The following is a 19,717-nucleotide window of genomic DNA, read 5'->3' as shown; positions in this document are numbered from 1 at the left end:
GATCAGTTGATCAAATTTCAATAGCGGATTATTTGTAAGACATACTGACGATCAACCCTTATACAACTGTCCTACCGGACAGTTTTAATTCGATCATATGTGAGGAGCGTAGCGGGTTATTTGTAATGTTTGTTGATGTTTGTGGGCGTTGGTAAGTTTGGATTTCAGTAAAAGTTTGTGCCAGTGAAGTCCGAAGTCAAGTACAGTGTCAGTGTAGGAAGTATGGTCTGTTTTCTTTATGTGAACTGGCAGACGGCATGTCTGAGAGTAAAGGTTATATTTTAACAGTTTTTGGATTCCATTTTTCCACTCCTTTTCTTGTTTTAGTTCATTTAAATGATTGTGTGTAGCGAGTAAACGAGAGTGAGTCTTGAATAGAAGAAACACTATGTCACATGTTCATGTAAAGAGAATTTAGTGTATATTTATAACCAGACTAAAGCAAAAGTATCGATTAGAAAAGGTAAGACAAAAAGTTTGAAAGAATATTTTTGAGTTTTCACAGTAACCCCTATTGCTAAACGAAACCAAACGTTTTGCGCATCCTTGAGTAAGCTCGAGCATTACTGCTTTCGAAAGATTAGAATTATTTAAAATTCAAACGTTAATGGTAGATTGATAAAGGAAAAGTACAAAGTTTAGAGATTACTTCTTGCCATAGAATACTTAGAAGGTTTTATATTGCGGCTACAGACAAATAACAGAGAGATAAGACTCTCTAGGGCTGTCCCACAATGTAAAGCGAACTTTATTTTGTGAAGTGAACTCTACTTACTCTCTTGAACTAAGGATTTGTGGTGCTGCAAAACTCCACTTTTATCGAGAAGGAAGGGAATGGCTTCCTCTTTCACTTGGATGTATCTGTTCTGCTATTTCAACTGTTATTACATTTCTCTCTCTTCCTTAATACACTGCTGCTCAATGTTGCAAGCGAAGTATTGTCTTTCTGTCAGAGATCATGATTTCATGGTTCCTATAGACTTAGTTTGTGGCAAGGCACGAATAAGAATTTCAAAAATACCTGCCAAAATTAGTTCATTTTCAAAACTTTCTATAATAATCTTTCTAGGCAAAAAGTCAAACGTTTTCATTCAAAGGTTCCGAGCAAAATCAACTTGTATACTGTGTTTAATCTATCGATTTTTTTTTGGAAAAGTTGATAGCCACGTTACATTTGATTGGACACCATAACGTTTAATTGAAAAATTCTATTTAGAAAGTAAGTGATCTTGCGAGTATAAAATTCATTGCACGATGTTCACATACATAGCAAAATCTACTAAAAATTTCCTTATCTTATTTGTGTGCTACCATAAGTGTTGCGAGAAGTGACTCTTTAGAAAGATAACACGAATTCGCAGTTTAGGACAACTATAAATTAGTGCTAGTTATACTGCGGGTTAAGGCCTCTAATGAATTCGCCTTTTTTCATCTTAATAGTCTTGACTTTATTTGTTAATTAATGCATCTTTAGTTCAGTGCAGGATCACTGGAAACTGAAAAAAAAAATCCCAACTTCTTTTTAACTCGGGATAAACTAGATGTGTATCTTTCTAGATAATTGCTTAAACAGTATAGGAGTATCATGATTGTGATATTATCTATAAAACAGAATATTATTTTATCCTCTGTTAGTAGATTACCTGGAAACCAAATTAGTACAATTTCAACATTGCTTATTTTATTGTTTATGATATTTATGTTTAAATAGGTAAAAAGGTACTTTTCCGTTAGCCGGGCGCAAATGTCGCCAATTGTGAACCAAACGCGAGCCAAGTCGACGGAAAAAAGTCGAAAACGTTCAACTATAAACAAATATTAATTAATAGTAAGCAAAACAAGTTCAACTATAAAAAAATATTAATGAATTGTAAAGAAAACAGTTTTACCCAATACTGTTTTTCGCTTGCGCCCGGCTAACGGAAAAGTACCGATAAAAATAACTTATTTAGAAATAAATGCGGTTTTCTTGGCAGACAAAAAATTAAAACCTTATTTATCTGGAAAAGATCATTTGTGGAAAAGAAAATTCTTGGCACAAACTGAAGTAGTTGGTTGTATGAACTTGGTGCATTAATATCCCGAGCATGCTCTTGCTTGCCTCCATAACTTTGTTAACCGCTCGCTATTATTAACGTGTCAGATAAGTAGCATGGGAAAGAAGAGGAGTGAAGTAGCCTGCTCATTATACCAGCAACTGACACAGCTGATTAATTGTCAAAAGTAAATTAAACCGAAGCTACTGCTGCCAGGTTACTATGATGTACACTAGCTGTAGCATTAATTGGTCTCTTCCAGCTTTAATCTAACAATCCAAATGAATTATATGTCTGGTGGAGTAAGATAATTATCAATACAGATTAGAAGTTAATCTAGAAACGTTGGGTTCAAATTCACTGGTACAGTTTTCAGAACTTCAATTGCATTCAGCGCGCACACTTGCCGCTGAATATATATGAAATTCAAAAAGTTAATTTATCTGTAACAATACTTTAGAAAGTCAATGATGATGACCATCTGATGTTTTGCCGCAGCCTGGACAACAACATTCGGCATAGTTTAAATAGAGAAATTGTTTTTATTGAAGACTACAAATAAAGATTTATTTCATTGGACTGACAGAAATTAAAAGCTAAAAAAGCCATTGATCAGAGAATTAAAAAAAAAGGAAAATTTGTTTTTAGAATTGGGTTATCGCTTTGTAGTTTAAAAAATGCTGCGAGAGGTAAAAAAAAATTACTTTTCCAAACTTTATTTTTTAAAGTAACAAGAATATTTTGTGGTCACAAGAGTATTATCTATTTTCGTTTTAACTGCATTTTATTTGCTAATCGCCTCACAATTTTTGTACCTTGGAGATCTAAAATTTACGTCGCGGTACCATACACTAACATGAAAGCACTTTTAATGAGATGAGTAATAAATAATAGGAAAGATACTGGGAGGTATTTTCTTAATTACAAAGGATGTAGTTTATCACTCCCAAACGCGATATCATAACACTGCTGGCATCTAGAATGTGGGGCGCTGATGAAAATGATATACTTTTAAGCTATATTTATTTATGTATCGAATTTGACAAATTAGCCTCCCGTTATATTGATGTTATGCACAGACTACTATTAACTGTGCCATTTTAAATGTAAAGAGAATGGAATAACATCTACAAATATTGAGTTAAATTATTTCAAACGGTTGCATAATGAATACTTTATGTCATCTACATAATAAGTACATTGATCCTTCTGATGAGTTTTTAAATTTTTATTACGAAAATATGCCCAACCGAGTTTAAAATTTTACTTATCTCGAAATCAAGAATAAAGTGGGACGTTTTACACTATCTAGGTAATAGAGGTTTCTTTCTTTACTTCCGTTACTATGATAGTGGTCGAAGAGATATCTTTTAAACTTCGTAAATGCCAGGCACAATGTGCAAAATTTGGTTAAAAAACTCGGTGGTGGTCATACCAACTTGACGGACGTCTTTTCAAGTATTGTGCCTGCCATTTGTGAGGTCTGCTTACATTTAAGCTGATGTACAGTGTGAATCCATTCACAAGAACCCATGGCAAAGACTGGCAGCTGCCCCAAGGGTATATCTCACTTATGGTTGTTACAGCTTTTAGGTACGAGGACAGTTACTTAGTTTTAGCATGTGAGATAGACGTATATCCAGCTAGCACGTCTGCATATTGAAACGTTACTAGGCAAGGCATGTGGCGTACCTTTTAGCGATACTGCTGGTAACTAAACGCTGATCTAGAAGTACCGATAACACAGAACACCTCTGTCATCCTCCTGACAATCTGAACAATCTGTCATGAATACAGCTTACCTACTTATTTCCCAGATTTTAAAAAATTGTTACATATTCATAGTAAATGTTCAGGCATTATTATCTCAATAAAAACTAAAAATAAATACTCTGGTAATTGTTTCAGAGACAACTATTGTTTTAAAAAATTATTTTTAAAGTACTAGTCCTTAAGAGCAGACATACTAATTATTTCAGGTCAACAGTTATATGTGAGTTTTCTGCAGACTTAGAAAATATTTGCTTGTTTGCTCCATCCGCAAGAGAAATATTTCTTCATCAGTTTCTGCCTTGGCGTCAACTGGGGTTGGTTGTTACTTTATACGTTCATAAAGATGTTTGATAGAATAAAGATGGATTCAATAGGACACTAAAAAGGTTTTATCTTCATACCAGTATATTACGTCTTATTAAATTTTGCAATCCTTATACGGCAACCCTTATAAAAATTGCCTTCCAGGCAGTTTTAATAAATTTTTGCATATTAAATATAAAAGTGCATTTTTCCTGTATTAAGACCAACTTATCATTGAAGATTTTGAATATTATCCCAAAATAATATTAAACTATTAATAAAAAAACAAAAACTAAGTTTCCATGAAAAACGCAATAGTACTGATAATATTAAAAATTGTTCAACTAACTAGATTGTTGGTATGGTGATGATGATGATGGTGCTTGGGCGGCTGCTGGTGTGGAGGTCGGTGCGGAGTGCCGTGATGCTGCGGAGTATCATGGTGGGAGATTTCGCTCAGTGAGGGTTGGATATTGGCCACGAAGTGGGCCATCGCATCTTCACCTAAATATTAAAGAAGTAGTTATATATTAAGTTTATGATTAAAATAAGTATTTTAACAGAGTTTAATAAGTCCAAGGTCCCCAATGCCGAGAAAGGCTAAAGGTGCAAGATTTGTGTGAGCAAGTGAAGAGGCTTTACAATTTACAGTTACCTTCAAAAAGTCTTCCTCGACCATTAAGTACATTCCCTACGCTTGTACATAAGTCTTTATTAAATATATGTATATTACATCAATCGGATGAGAGTTATTCATTCACAACAGATTTTTTGTTTTGTTTAGGAAGAAGAGTGGAAATCCTTCTTGAACTAGTTCTTTAATGAATCAAAAATGAAGCTAATTCAGTGAGGATGGAGTTGGAAATTAGTCAATATCTGGTAATTCTTGAGATTAATAAGCAATTCTAAGTAACACAGGCGATCGAAAACCTGATTCACAGCGAGGAAATCCTTCAGAAAAATTAAATTAAAACCGTACAATAGGACAGTTATATAAAAGTTGATTCTCAACGTATTATGGATATGTTCACAGTGCAAAGGTACTTATAATTACAATAGAATATTTTTTAAGTCCAAGCACCCACCAATTCACAAATTGACAGATTTTAAGAAAAATTAACAGTTCCTTCGTTTAATGAAACTATTTATAAATTGCTTTGTAAATAAAATTGCTTGATACAATGTTGAATAAATAGAAAGAGATAGGTGCCAGAGTATATGACGTGAAGTGTGCTGACAGTACATAACAGACAGTACATAACAGTGCTTTTTATTTTTGTGTGCACTCTGTTGATAGGATTGTAACCATGAGACCGTGGGGGTAGTGCTTCGAAATGCTATCACTTTTGGCTGCCCTTCTAAATATGCCACTTGTTATTGGCCAGCACTCATTCTCATCATGGGACCGTTTTAACTGGTCACTAGGGGCCACTTTCTCCTCATGCTGCACCGGCTGCCCAATTCCTTTCATCACTATAAAATATTACCCTGTCAATATGTCACTTTTATTTTCTGTTTTACCAGCGTACCTTTAATTTTTTTTTTTTTTTTAATAAAGATCAACTTTATCTCAATAGATAAAATTTATTTACTGTTGTTAACTTTACAAGACCAAGTTTTGTGATATGTCAAGTTTCAGAAAATGAGCTTGATTCGGAACATTTGCTTCAACTCTGGTATGGACGCTAGCACAATTTTCTAGTACAAAAAAAGACGAATTGTAAACCTTATTATTATTCCTATTAACTTGATTGCAGTAGTTACTTTTACAGTGATGCAATTAAAATAAGAATAAGAAAATCAGTCTAATAATAAACTATTCTTTTTTTTTCTTATTTATCTGTTGACAACACAGAAAATTTAAATAGAAAGTATGGCAGTCCTCCCTAGCTATTAGACAAGATGTTAACACTTCTTTTTGATGTGTTAACTATTCTGTTCAGACCTTTTCCACTTAAAGGTTAAATGGTGATATTTTAAACATACAAAAGGGAGAAAACCTGTTAATGTTGATAAATTCGATTCTTTGTATTTCCTTATGAATAAAAAAGATATATATTTTGTATTTAAGCGAGTTCTCAAATTTCTGCTTCAGATGTTAAACTCTCGAAGTAATATTGCGATTGAAAACAATTGTGGCTTTACTACTGAACCTTAGTATTATTCCTATCAACTTGTTTGCATTAAATACTTTAACAGCGATGCAATTAAAAAAAAGAATGAGATAATTAGACTAAAAAGGACTTCTTCTTTTTTTTATCTTTTACTCAATATTCCTAATAATTCATTCGGATTTACTTTCAACCTAGACAATTTATTACTTCAAAAACATGCATAACTTTAAGCATAGAATTCTCGAAAATCAATGACAGGACTCTACACAACAAACACATTATCTTAATACACCCATAATAGCTGCGATGTTTGCACAGATTTCGCAAATTTAGAGTTTTCTTTATTTGTAGTATTTCTTTTGCTTATTTTGTGTTTTAATCTCTGTTTTGTTTCGTGTAGGTCAAAGGCCTTTCTCTGCTTTCCAAATGTTATGGTACGGATATGTCCCTCAAGTGTCGGGAAATGCTACATCAGAACAGTCTCTTTGGCTTTTTTTAAAAATTCTTTTCTCAAAACGCTGCGAAGTGTACGTGGCTGTGCAGGTAATCCAGTGTATTAAGTGTTGATTTTACTGTATTTGTTTTGGCGTTAAGCATAGAATTCTCGAAAATCAATGACCGCACTCTACACAACAAACACATTATCTTAATACACCCATAATAGCTGCGATGTTTGCACAGATTTCGCAAATTTAGAGAAAAGCTTGAAAGGAATTAAAGAAAGTGAAATTTATTAATAAAGTGCGAAATGAAGGAGATCCATAAGTTATGTTGTTGAAACACGTAAAAGGAAAAATCCTGATAGTAACAAGCAACGTCTTCAATAATGTCAACGGCATATCTGTCATCTATAAATAAGGTTTCTTCTATAAAATTCTTACGAGTTGGAAACACCCATAACTTGTATAAACTTGAGGATAAAAGGTAATTTGATAAAGAGGATATAAATCTGAATTGATCTCGTTCAGATTGAATAATGGCTGTAGTAAGAGAATATAGGATTGGAATAAAACGTATGTATTTTTTATACAAAGCTTTCGGAAATATATATCATTTAGTAAAAATTCATGTTCAGTACATAGCTGCAATGAGGGTAGAGACATATTTCATTCATAAAAAATAAATAGTTTTGAAAGAAGTCTAAAACATCAATGTCTAATTTATTTTGATTTATTGGTATAGTTAATTTATCAGGAGGTTAACTTGAATGTAATAAAATATTGCCTCATTAGGGACATAATTGTGGTATTAACTGTTGGATGTTTATATTGAATAATGAAGTGCTTGAACAGTGTTGTCTGACGCTTTAAAGATCACTTAGTCATCTTTTACACTTGTTACATTTGTACGTTATCTTAAAGTGGATGAGTATTGAGATTTGTAGTCCTCTAATGCGAAAAAAATCTTTTTATTTAATGATTTGTAAGGAGATAGTGTGTTTTTGGTGGGTTATATTATCTCTAAAACGTAAAATCTTAGGTAGCTCCATCATAATATCCCACATCTGCTTCATCACTGTAACTGATGCAGATTTTTCAAATTGAGAGCGCGATTTTTCAATTTTTTTGCTACTTTTGACAAAATTCTCCTACTTTTTTTGCTTTGATTTTCTCATGTAAACGCTCAACACTTTTATTTGAAACTTTTTCACAGTAAAATTTATTTTTGGCGATTCTCGAGAAAGCGTAACCGCAGCAAACCGATCCTAAAATGCCATGAGAGAACAAAGTACAGATTAATCATCTGGAAGAACGGCTTAACAAAATAGACATGGTGAGTTTTTGAATTTTCATTTTTTTTTTTTTGGAATTCTTGTTTTTTGTATATTTTTTTTTTATACACGATCTCTTTTGTCTTTTATTGTGCGGCAAAAATTATATAGTACTGCTTCTGGTCTACAATTATCTGAATGTACGAGTAATAAGTCAGGTCTCACGATCTGATCAGTTTTGATCAACTGAATTTTAATAAAATTCAAAATTTGTTAAATAAATTGTAATCATTTGGTAACTATAAGCTGTGAGCATATACACACCGATGTTGTATAAGCTAAAGGAACGAACTGAATGTTGCGGTAGTACTGCTTTGTAGATGGACAGAGTAGAGGCAGAGTCCTCTACTTTAATCATAAATGAAAATTAATTAAATCTAATTACGCCTAGTTCATTTATTTACCAAATTAATTACTAGCATAATTATCAAGAGTTATAGCAATGTACCAGTGCAGCAAAATAATAATGAAACTGAGGATTAATTAAGTATTCATAGAACTGCTGAATAAATGATGCTGGGTGTTTACATAGTGAATTTCTATGAACGAAAAAGTTGTTTAATCTAATTACGTCAAAGGGTAAACAATAAATCTGAAGGGCGCCTGTTTAGCAAACATAATATAATATATGGGCGACTAGATGTCACTAAGGTTAAATTATAGTTAATAAAGTAGGGCATTTGAATACTAGCATGAACAATGTGTAAAAGATGCTTCTTGGCAGCAATGAAATTACTGTGAAGTGACAAAGGTCGAAATATGAAATAACAGTTTCAATTCGATAAAAGAAAATCTAGGTTGCAAAAATAAATAATAGCATTTTGCTTTTGGAATTATGTGAACATGATAGCAAAGGTTAGTTTTGGTGCCAAAACTAGAGCCCTCATAGTTTTGCTGATGGGCTAGTAAAATGGTTCGGTGAATTGCTGCAAGCAGACGTCTGTTGCCAAGGTTCCTGTTTTAGATGGTTTTAGGGAGGGAACTTAGGGAGAAAGATTTTATGAAGGCGACTCCAGGTCTGCTTGAATAGAAGAGGGAATGGAAGACAGTATTGGGTTAGGCCGGCGATGGCAGAGGGTGACTACCAGGGGCCGACACCCTGGCGCCGACTTCAGGACGTAAGCATTGCCGCATTGCTGGTGATATCCTTTCTTATGTATACATTACTTTATTATTGCACTTACTAGTTCAATATTAACAGCTGTGCAAAATTCTTTTTAATTTTTCTTTTTCATCACTTTTATACTTGTGAATCAGCTATTTTATCTTCGAAGAACATTTAACATGTTAGCTCCAAAATATATTTTAAAATCCTGTAGTTGGAAATATATATTCCTTATTGAACTTCAACATCGGTAAATCTTTACGCTCTCCTTGTTCGGCCAAATTATGCATTATGCTGCAATTGCAGTCTACTAGTGGGTCTAAAGTCGCAATTCTCCCAGAACTCCTAATTATATTTTTGACCAAAAAGTAAACTTTTGGTGTGAAACAATTACAGACTTCCTCTACCTGTGGTTTACGTAATTCAAACCACTGGGAACTTTTATTGAAGGATCCTTTAAAAATTATGTACATTTGCTGGAAAGGAGCCATTAATTAAAATTATTAATTTAAAATCATTTCGACACTATTCGACTAAAATAATTAGTTAAATGAATTATTTTTGTTAGAGAGGGAGATTAAATAAGCAGGTAAGCTAATTAAATATATAAATCGTTTAATTTAGCCTTCACCATATTCAATTTAATTTTCTCTTCAAAACTTCGACGTCCCTTACATCTTTAATGAGCACTTGTTCCATGTTCAATTCAAGCGTGCTGTCGTTAGATTATTTTTCTATAGGGCTTCTGCAGTTCAGTGTCCGGTGATGTCACCTTACCAACCCGCCAGAACCAAAAAAAAAGTTCTATAAATTCCTAAGTGATCGATAAAAAAAGCAGCATTTTCTTATCTACATATCAGCATTCAAATGCATTTTCGCTTAAAAAAAACATTTCGAATTATTTGCTCTACGATTAAACGATGCTTGAACGTTCATGAATACACCAAAAATGGCGCTTTCGCAGCTTTTTGCACTTGTACAGGGAACGCAAATTCATCTTAAGACGAACTGTTTGGGTGGGGAGGAGTTAGGTTCAGTATATTTGGTCGGAACAGGTTGACGATTAAAGAATTTACGCTTGTACTCTTTTGTAATTTTTTGGAAATGCTATACTGTGAATTTTCAGTTGCTCAAAGCCAAGTCTAGATTTGTATTATGAATATAAGTTATGTTGCAATAGTAGTTTATTGGTAGCTTTGTGGGTGCTTTAGGCTCTAAATAGTTAGTTTCAGAGAAGTAATGCTGCAAAATTTTTATATCAAACATTTCTTCATAATTTAAAGATTGAAGACAAATCAGTTGTCTGAAAGTTCGTTTTTATAATTAACTATTCTAGTTATCTGACATTTTGTACCTATATAATTAGGTTCTTTAAACTTATCCGTTAATTTATAGCATTTAGGATATCAACTCGGTTTGAAATTTCTTGTGAAAATATATTTTTTAATTTATCTTTTATAGTTCTGAGATAAGTCGGGACATCAAGATTCCTATAAAAATGTTGATTAATAAGGAGAACCTGCGTAGTAATAGAGACAAATATCTTTTAGTAAAATTCTTAGTTTGAAGGAAATTTGTAAGTTAGAATGTTCATCAGGATGTACGTCTTTCATATATTTTGAATTTTCCTTAATTTGAGATTTATTTTCAGATTTATCAGACTGAAATTAAAAAAAATGAAAGGAATATACCTAGTATTTGGATTTTTTGCACAACATATTTTATACTGACGTTTTAAATGCTTAATAAACTTAGTATTAATACTTTACGATACAACAACTATTTTATGCTGAACAAAATTTATAACATTAAGTTATTTAGTTATTTATATTAAGGTATTTATCTGCATTCATACGAGAAATGTTGCAGTGAAAGTCAGTGGGATTCTTTTTCTTGATCCCAACATTTCTAACTCAACTCTTTGTGTTAGCTATTTAAAAGATCTGAGCGATCATTATGAATAATCATATATACTGCCAAGAATATATACATATATACTGAATAAGGCTATATTCTGCCAAGACGATGCTTCTGAAATTAATGAATTTTAGGGAATAAGCTCTGTTTCCACTCGGGCAGCTGTTTTTGTTCTCTAAATTTTTTGAGAGGGATTACGATGGAGGAAATTAAATATGATCCGGGATTCCTCTATCTAAATTCAGTACTTTTGACGGAACTATACAAGCAGATACTTGTGACTTCATAAAAAAAGACACCATCTTCCCTTCACTTCACACGGGTTATGCGGTAAACAAATTTACAAATACTAAGGGAGTAATCACGGAATCATTGGAGTTTTTAGCCCTCGAACTCAGGTGCCAAAAAAAAATCACAGATTTTTAATACGCCCTAGATGTACGAAATAAACTGTGTTTATTATATGTTTCTATTGAGCGATGGGTGTTTGTTATGGTGGGCTTGAGTTAAACCCATGAGTTGTACTCATCATCTAACTCTGTAGAACTAAGTTTTTCGGCCGAATGTAGGAATGGGGTCCCCCATAGATGCGCCAGTTTCTGAAGAAGAGACTAGTCCGCTTTCCTTGCTTCCTTGAAGGTATACATAAATTCATACAGTTTTGATGCGTAGCAACTATATGTTCGTAATGGATTGAATCACTGGGTTCTAAAACACCCAATTTACACTTGATTCAATGTTATAAATGTCTCATTTTCTCAGACTAAAATAGAATATTCTGTATTTGTTATGTGTACTATTCTACGCAATACCACTTGGTGATGGGAATATTTATTAACTTATATAATGTACTGAACATTTACCCCAGGACGATGTTAATGTTACTATGGCCAAAGATATTCTATAGTGGGCTCCTGATTCCCAAAAAATCCAGCACCTACCACTGCTGGTTACAACGTTCATAGCTCCTACAAATGAAACTGTGGGAGAAACTATTAATCCATGTTCTGCTTGGGGTATAAAGTCAATCTAAATGTTATTCTCGTCAAATATTTGTAAAAAAAAAAAATTGAGAAAACTTGTACTTTATTTTTTACAAACCCAGTAGTAACTATTTTGCTTTTGAAATTTGAAAACTTCTTTGTGTTGTGCATTCAAGAATGTTTATATCCTAATTTTAACGGCGGAATCAACAAATTTGACTTAATATATGTATATATTTTCTTTATAATTTACCATTTCTTTTTATTGTATTGTAGTCGGAGAGGTGATTTATTATTTAGATGAATTCCATTGCCTATAATGTTTTAAAGAAAACTGGAATAACAACATGCAACAACAGTGACATGCATGAAGCCTGTAAGTAAAGGGATTTTTCAAAACTTTTGCATAATTGTAATTTAGGATGTGCAAAAAAAAAATCAAAAATTTAATTGACAAAAAATCTTAATTATAAATTGAACAGGAAGTAATAAAATTAAATTTATCTTTGGAAAGTAATAACATTTTAATAGCTTTGTTAAGTGTTTTTTAATTTAAAATGGTAGAAAAATTACTGTGGAATAACCAAGATACTATGAAGGTTAGTTAAAGATTAAGTAAATAACGAGGAAGTAGCAGTTGCATATACCTGGCTAAAGGGGAAGATGGTTGTATTTACAGTTGCTTGGTAGCTCTCCTCTATATCTAAGAGACCGTCTCAACAGAGATGTGGTACTTGACTGTGGAAGCTGATATCGACTGAGCCCCGGCTCTCTTCTGGGGGTGGGTCTCTGAGAGGCGGTGCCACTCACTGCTGCCTCCACTCTAGGCTTGCTGCGCTTTACTATAACCATCCCCCGGTGGTAACAAACCTCTTTTAGTCTCACCCTACACGTGTATGTGTTTATGTGTAAGGTGTATGTGTGTGTGAGTCCATCGACATTGTAAACATTTTAGAAATTCATTGGATACTCTTACCGCATCATCATTTCTACCACTGCCCAAAGAGACCTTAGAAAATAACTTTACCCAAGAGACGGTTTTTGAGAAAAAGAATAAAATAAAACGTGCCTAGACTTCCTAGAAGCTTTGAAAATACTTGACTGTTTCTATGCATCGTGTAATCAAAAATTCTTAATTCAAGTTTCTTGCAGAAACGTCAACAATAATCAACATCCTAATTAAAATTTAATGTAGATTTATCGTTGTCTCAAAGCCTTTCTTATAGTTAAGAAAATTCTTTTAAAAACTACAAAATGTTGAATAACAAAGGTTTGCTCAAAGAAATAATAAAAATCTTTCAAAATTTCAAGAGAAAGGACTCAAATCAATGTCAGATTTTCTATTAATGCTTTTCGTAGAAATTACATGTTCTGTCTCCTCAATGGAGTACCATCTCAACTTTTCGCTTCTGATTTATCGTTTATGGTTCTTGTTAATTCGTTTAGATACGTATTGCCGAATAATACAATAGATTTTATCCATCAAAGCTGTTGTTTATAATCTGTTAGGTTTCAAAATTTTCTTCCACATTCATGTGCAGCGATTGTTAAAAGTAGGGAAGCATAGTTATTTTGTCTGGTTAGGCTGTAGTGACACTTTAATTGCCATCTAAAACATCGAATAAATTTTCTAATTCTTTCGATCATGGCAAAAACTTAGGGAACTAAGCATATTTTAAGGAGATATTTTGGTTTTCATTTTCTTTTTTTTCATATTGTAAATATCGAAACAGGTTAAAGATTTCATTAAATATCAGTTACATATTCCTTTTCAATTGAGCCCATAATTGCTGTGAAAGAAGTATGTGGTATTGGGTTCTAATTTCGGTGTAGGCCTTGTATTTTATTTAATGTTTGTAGTATTTGTAGTGAAGTATGTTAGCTACGAAATAATTTAGTAATTGGATGTAAAGCCCGCCTTAAAAAGTAGGCATTACTTTACTTTTGTATATAAACATACCATTCTTCCCCAGAAGGATTTTTGGTAGATTATATTTCCATCCAACTCCTGAGCGGAGTATATTTCTCTCCAACTACCAAGGCTCACTAAGAAACCCCAGGTGGAGCGGGTAGTCGAAAGTTATGCCTCCTTTACAGTAAAGAACGTTTTCCATCGTAGAACGAAGCAATAGAAATAACTACACTAAGGACAATCACTCCTCCCACAATGCTCTCCTGTTGTTCTGAAAATGTCTCATCCACGTTGAGGGAATCAGGCTTTTCAGAAAAATTCCACGAAGAGAAAGGAGCTCTAATTAGGGGTAACCACACCCTGCAATCCTTTAAATAAGCTCTTCACAGATATTCCGAAAATGGCCCTTTAAAATAAGTTAGAAGGATATTGCCCTTTAACTAACCAACTTTTCTAGGAAAATTGAAGGAATAAACACTCTCTGTTGCTAGACACTTCTCCCCCTGTGCGTCCGAGATAGTATACATCCTACCTGAACTACCAGGCATTCCACGGAAGTCCCAGGAAGAAAGTAAGACCGGCAGATTGTCACAGAATTTTGGTGAAGTCAGATGCCTTTACAAGCTCACTTTAGTCAGAACAGATACTTACGGTGACTTATTAGTTAATACCAAATTTTAGTTGTAAAGTAAAGAAATTGCCTATTTTTTCAGGCGGGCTTTATGCCCAACTACCAATTAGGTGTCGTGGACGGAGGCGATTAGCAAACATATTTTACTATAAATTTCTTTTATTAACCATTAAATAAAATCCAAGGCCTAGGACCCGGAATCGAACCCAGTACCACAATACTTATTAGCTTCACAGGTCTCGCCTCTAACCGCTCGGCTAACGTGGCGCCCAAAAGATTTTAATTATATGCACCATGTTTTACCAAATTTCAAAAAAGAATTAATCACTAAATTGGAACTGGAAGACAGTTCGTGTTTTGTTTAGTTATTATTGAATATTTTTCTTCCTTTTATTTAAAATTTTTATACCAGATGAACGAAACATAAAACATTTATAAAGAGAATCGTGGTTCTTTTAAATTTACTTTTCCTAAAATACTACTTTTAAACATTAGTAAAAACTTCTTATCTTCAATCAATCATTTCCAACACTTAGTGATAAGTGGAAGTTCTTTCAATACTTAACGATCCTGTAGAAGAATGAGCGAGACTAAGTGTAAAACTCTGCCACTGAAAAACAATTGTTTAAAGGTCAAATGTGAGGAAAGAATAATAACCAGTAAATGTTCTCGCAAAGAATCTCCTTGCTCTTAATGGCTTATTCACCTTATACAGATTTTATTTTTGTCCTTTAAGCATGAGAATTTGTGTGGAAGGGCTAAATCACTTCTCTACCTATTTGTGGTGCCTCCCGCAACTCTTTATGTGGATATACCAGCTGGTGGAGTGAAAAATATCTTACCTTAAACCCTCTTAGAGTAGCTTTCTTTAGAATATTTAGGGGAGATGATGTCTTTGTGAGAAAATCTCGAGGCCTCTGTCTTTTAAGACGTATTGTTGAGTTGCTAGGAAGAGTTCTAGAAGAAAGACTTTGAGCTAGAGAATTTGCGAGTAATTGCAGGTTGAGATGGAGTTTCCTGTATCGGGTTTAGGGGACTTGGGTAATGAAAGGCATGTCAAGATGAGTATATATAGTCCAGAGACATAAACTGGAGCGTTTACTATAGATCGAAGTATTTTAGATTGTAGAGATTGAATTTTATGGAGGCTGGTGCGTTTGGTTGAACCACACCGCTCTATTCCATACGCCAAGATGGGTTTTAAAATTGTAGTACAATTCATCTTTTGTTGTCTCCAGACCTCATTAAAAAATGTAAATCTTTAACCGCAAAATTTTATTATTCATTCTCATTTATGTTCTAAAAGTTTATAGAACCTCTTTAAATTTCTTTACGTGCAGAACTTATAATAGTGGTGCGACTCAAAAACAACTTTTCAATTTGGAACCTTTTTTAAAATTACCCTGAATGGAAAAACATTATGTTTTAGTGTATAGTGAGTGGTGAGAGGGGATACTTGAAATCAATTTACGGAAGAATTAATCATCAATTGTATAAAAATTGGAGACTGCGAATTTTAATCTAAGTCAATGTTGGGTCGATAATTGGCAACCTTAAAATTTGTTTATACACTGCTGAAATGATGACAGGTTTATTATATCAGCTTTTAGCGTGGCAAAAATTTCATAAATACAAATTTTGTATTGCAGTAAAGAACACTATTTTTATTGCTGACTCCGGTAATGCTGATTTGAAATTGGGAGAAATTAAAGTGTGTGTATTATTTGATTCGCAGAGCTGCAAAGTGTAAGACATGTTTTCAAGACAGTTTTCTTCCATAGAACTTAGCCTAATACGTTTATGGTCATCACGCATCGACCGGTTAAAGAATGTCTTAATAAGTATAGAGACAACCTCACTGGCAATTTTTGTTTGGAGATAAAAATCCACTAACATTACTGTCTTTCTTTGTATACATACAAATATTTTGAAACAAAATTATCCGTCGCCAGAAAGTGAGCTGAAAGGGAGAGAAAATCTAAGAGCCAGCAGTTGGATTCGAACCAGGTATCTCAGTGAGGAAATCGAGTACGCTAACCACTAAGCCTTTTCCTCACAAAACCATTATTTGCAAAATTGACATCATTTAGTATCTGTTAAACAGAATTCTAAAGAAATAGGTTTTGCAAGAATATAAGATACTGAAACATTTTGATGTTGGCATCAATTAGAATTATTATGTAAAAATTAAAGATAGTAAGCAAAAATTACATATTTAGTAAGATTTATTTTTCTTAAAATCAAAACCTTCTAATTACATCTATTAATTAAATAGATTATTAATAAATTATAAAAAAAAAACACACAGTAACAAAAATTTAAATCCCTATAACTATTCATATTTATTTTCCGAAACCACCACGACAGTTCGGGCTAGGCGCTACATTCTTATCACTTTCCTCCCATTGTTGAGGTGTTTTTGCCTGAAAAAAAAATCTTTATTATTTTCTTTATAGGAAATGAAGGAACTACATTAAGCCTCCGAAATGTGTTTACACCTAATTCCCCATCCATAGGACAAAATTCATTTGACCATAAACGAGGATCTCAAACAATTATGCTAAGCACTCCGAAAGTGCATAATAATCATGGATTGCATTAAAAACAATTGCCGAAACAATGAATTGATTTGCAAAAATGTATGTACAATTGTAACAAAGATTAATTTTAAGAAATTGAAATAAAAGATGAAATTGACACTTTTATGGGCCGACCGCTGATTTAATTCAGCTCTAGAATAATAATAATATTTATTTACAAAACTTTACATATGTACACAAATTTGAAATGAAATTGAGGTTTCAAGCTTAGCGCCTATATACACCTATCAAATTATTTAGTTCAGTTTAAAGGAACATATTTACATATTAAGGAAAAAATTTTAAAAAAAAACCTTAGCTTGATATACAGGTGGGTGTTACAAAAAAAAGCTTTAAGCGTTTATATTTATATTTTTTATAACTGAGAGAGTTTATATTGTAATTAACAATGGCTACTATGTGTGGGTACGGACTATTGTAACAAGTGGAGACGAATTTTTCTAAGAGACAGTAAACAGTAGTGGAGATGCTAGGAACGTCAATTACTGCGTGCATGTAGTCTATGGGCGTCTATCAGCTCTAGAAAGTAAGCCACCTCTAGCACTATAATTCATGCTATACAAATTCCAGCGATTTTGCATGTTTTGCGATGTCAAAATTTCAAAATTGATTCTATTCACGTATATCGATTTCTACACATTTATCATAACTTTGTTTTCTTAATAGTGCAGATAACGTATGTTTAAAAACCTGAAAAAAGGTTCTCTGTATGTACAACAACACGATTTAAAAATTCTAAAGAGTATAACGGCCGGTAATTGGAAACTATTACAAATAGAAGTTCATTCCTATATTTCCGGGTACCACAATATTTCCAGTTAATAGTAACATCTCCAGCTAGTAGCTTCTTTAAAAAAATCAAGATCCCAATTTTGTACTTTAAATAACTCGAAGACTATAATTTTATAAATAGGAGCAGCACATCAAATGGATAAGCGATTTTGCTACTTGAGATGTGAAACACTAATTTTAGACCAAAAAAATGTGTTGAATTATAATAGTACTTTTTCCAGCATTTGGTGCGCTATACAAATATAAATTTGTAATAATAAGTAGTTGTAACAAAAATATCATGCCACTCAACTACTTTCGAACACCAAGGGAAGTCCATACGCACGTCAGGATATATGTATGAGCACGGAACTCATACTTTTGAGCGAATTTCACGTACATATTGTTTAAAAACTCGTAGTTATTTCGATGTAAACAACAAATGGATGTCCAAAACTAAAACTATCCATTTCAAGAAAGTAATAGAAACGTCTTTCTGCTATTTTTAGTTTTTTTTGACAAAACTTTAAACTACATCTTTAAGATATTTTTAAGGCGATATGGATATAATTACCAATTAACAATAAGTTTCGTTGAAACAAAAGTAAGGGACTCACCACAATTGATAGAGCGTGGACTCCATTTTCTAATTCCTCTTTTAAAATGGTGTTTACCATTCTATGTCTCTAAACAAACCAAAATAAAAAAATCGTAATTCGAAAAAAATAAAATATTAGCCCTACAGAATTTGTTATTGAACATACCTGAAGTAACGGTTTGTTTTCAAATTGATCCGTAACTACTACAACTTTAAAATGTGTCTCGGAACCTGCAGGTACATTGTGATGTGGAGACTCATTGATGACATCAAGGTATTTAGGTGATAGTTGTTGACTAAGTTTGTTCTTTATAGACGTTTCAACTGGTTTACCACTCATTATTGTATACCATTTAGGAGTAACTTAAAAAAATATAGATTTTATACTTATAGTTGGCAACTCTAAAAAAAATAATAAAATTACATGATTTACTTACAAAGATTGGTAAATACCTTTTTTGATGAAATAAGAAACATTAATCGCAGCAAGTCAAACAGAAATTTCACTAAGGAGAAGGTTTCAATCTTGTTAACGAAGAAGTCAAGCCCAATCTATCGACAAAAGCTAACATTAAATTTTAAGCATCTTGAATCAGAAATCTTTTGTTTTTCTCTTCACATCTATTTTTCCAGTGGTTTATCAAATTACTTACACTCAGTCATCTTTTAAAATCTATGGGTTCAAGAGACTCATATTCACATTCAAAATTTTCTATGATAGAGATAGTTGAAAAAGTTGCAATATTTTCTTTTCTATAGAGGGGCTTCTTTAATTATCAAGATAATAATCAGGATATATTTGTTAGCAATGAAACAACGCAATGATTAGAAAATAAATTTCAATTACAGCCTACTTCCTAGTAAAAAACTGCAGTCAGCGTTGCAGGCTAAAAGTTTAGATTTTTCAATCCTGTTACTTTAACTTTTCTCCCTGAAAAACTTAGCGAAAATATATCGGCCTATTACTCTCGCGGAATATCCCAGATCCTTCCTGCAATTGATTGATATTTTTAAAGTTCACTTTTACAGGAACGTCTTACGATTGGAATCACTCAATTAAAACTATACTTTCATGAAAATAATTACTTCACAGAACTTCATATCAAAATCAATCAGCTCCCGAAACCTGCCCCTCACAACACCAATCGTCTATCATCATCATCCTCGGCAACTGGGTACATAAAAGGGTACTGTAAAACTAGG

At 32.8% G+C, this 19,717-nt stretch overlaps 1 protein-coding gene and 1 long non-coding RNA gene across 10 annotated transcripts; one reads left to right on the top strand and one right to left on the bottom strand.

Annotated features, from left to right (window-relative positions):
• The first annotated feature begins 327 nt into the window (after positions 1–327).
• Positions 328–17,250, top strand: LOC141451294 (uncharacterized). Of its 8 annotated transcripts, none has more exons than XR_012456663.1 (6): positions 328–463; positions 4,897–5,152; positions 6,627–6,769; positions 7,880–7,999; positions 12,279–12,378; positions 17,002–17,250. It is a non-coding gene; the product is annotated as an uncharacterized lncRNA (long non-coding RNA). The 8 variants fall into 8 exon arrangements; XR_012456664.1 differs by lacking the exon at positions 17,002–17,250 and adding an exon at positions 16,281–16,773; XR_012456662.1 differs by lacking the exon at positions 17,002–17,250 and adding an exon at positions 16,195–16,773.
• Positions 16,753–19,630, bottom strand: LOC141451289 (bolA-like protein DDB_G0274169). Of its 2 annotated transcripts, XM_074122560.1 has the most exons (5): positions 19,601–19,630; positions 18,952–19,066; positions 18,681–18,877; positions 18,534–18,602; positions 16,753–16,968 (listed from the first exon to the last, which is right to left on the bottom strand). In XM_074122560.1, the coding sequence occupies exons 1-5, from the start codon at positions 19,613–19,615 to the stop codon at positions 16,888–16,890; spliced, it is 477 nt and encodes a 158-aa protein (XP_073978661.1). In that variant the 5' UTR covers positions 19,616–19,630; the 3' UTR covers positions 16,753–16,887. The 2 variants fall into 2 exon arrangements, with proteins under 2 accessions (XP_073978661.1, XP_073978662.1); XM_074122561.1 differs by lacking the exon at positions 19,601–19,630 and having other exon boundaries at positions 18,968–19,084.
• Positions 19,631–19,717: the final 87 nt, after the last annotated feature.

Source organism: Rhodnius prolixus, unplaced genomic scaffold (assembly GCF_049639745.1).
Source record: "Rhodnius prolixus isolate KJV_2025 unplaced genomic scaffold, Rpr scaffold_8, whole genome shotgun sequence".
NCBI classification, from domain to species: domain Eukaryota; kingdom Metazoa; phylum Arthropoda; class Insecta; order Hemiptera; family Reduviidae; genus Rhodnius; species Rhodnius prolixus.
This window is presented reverse-complemented; position numbering and strand designations above follow the sequence as displayed.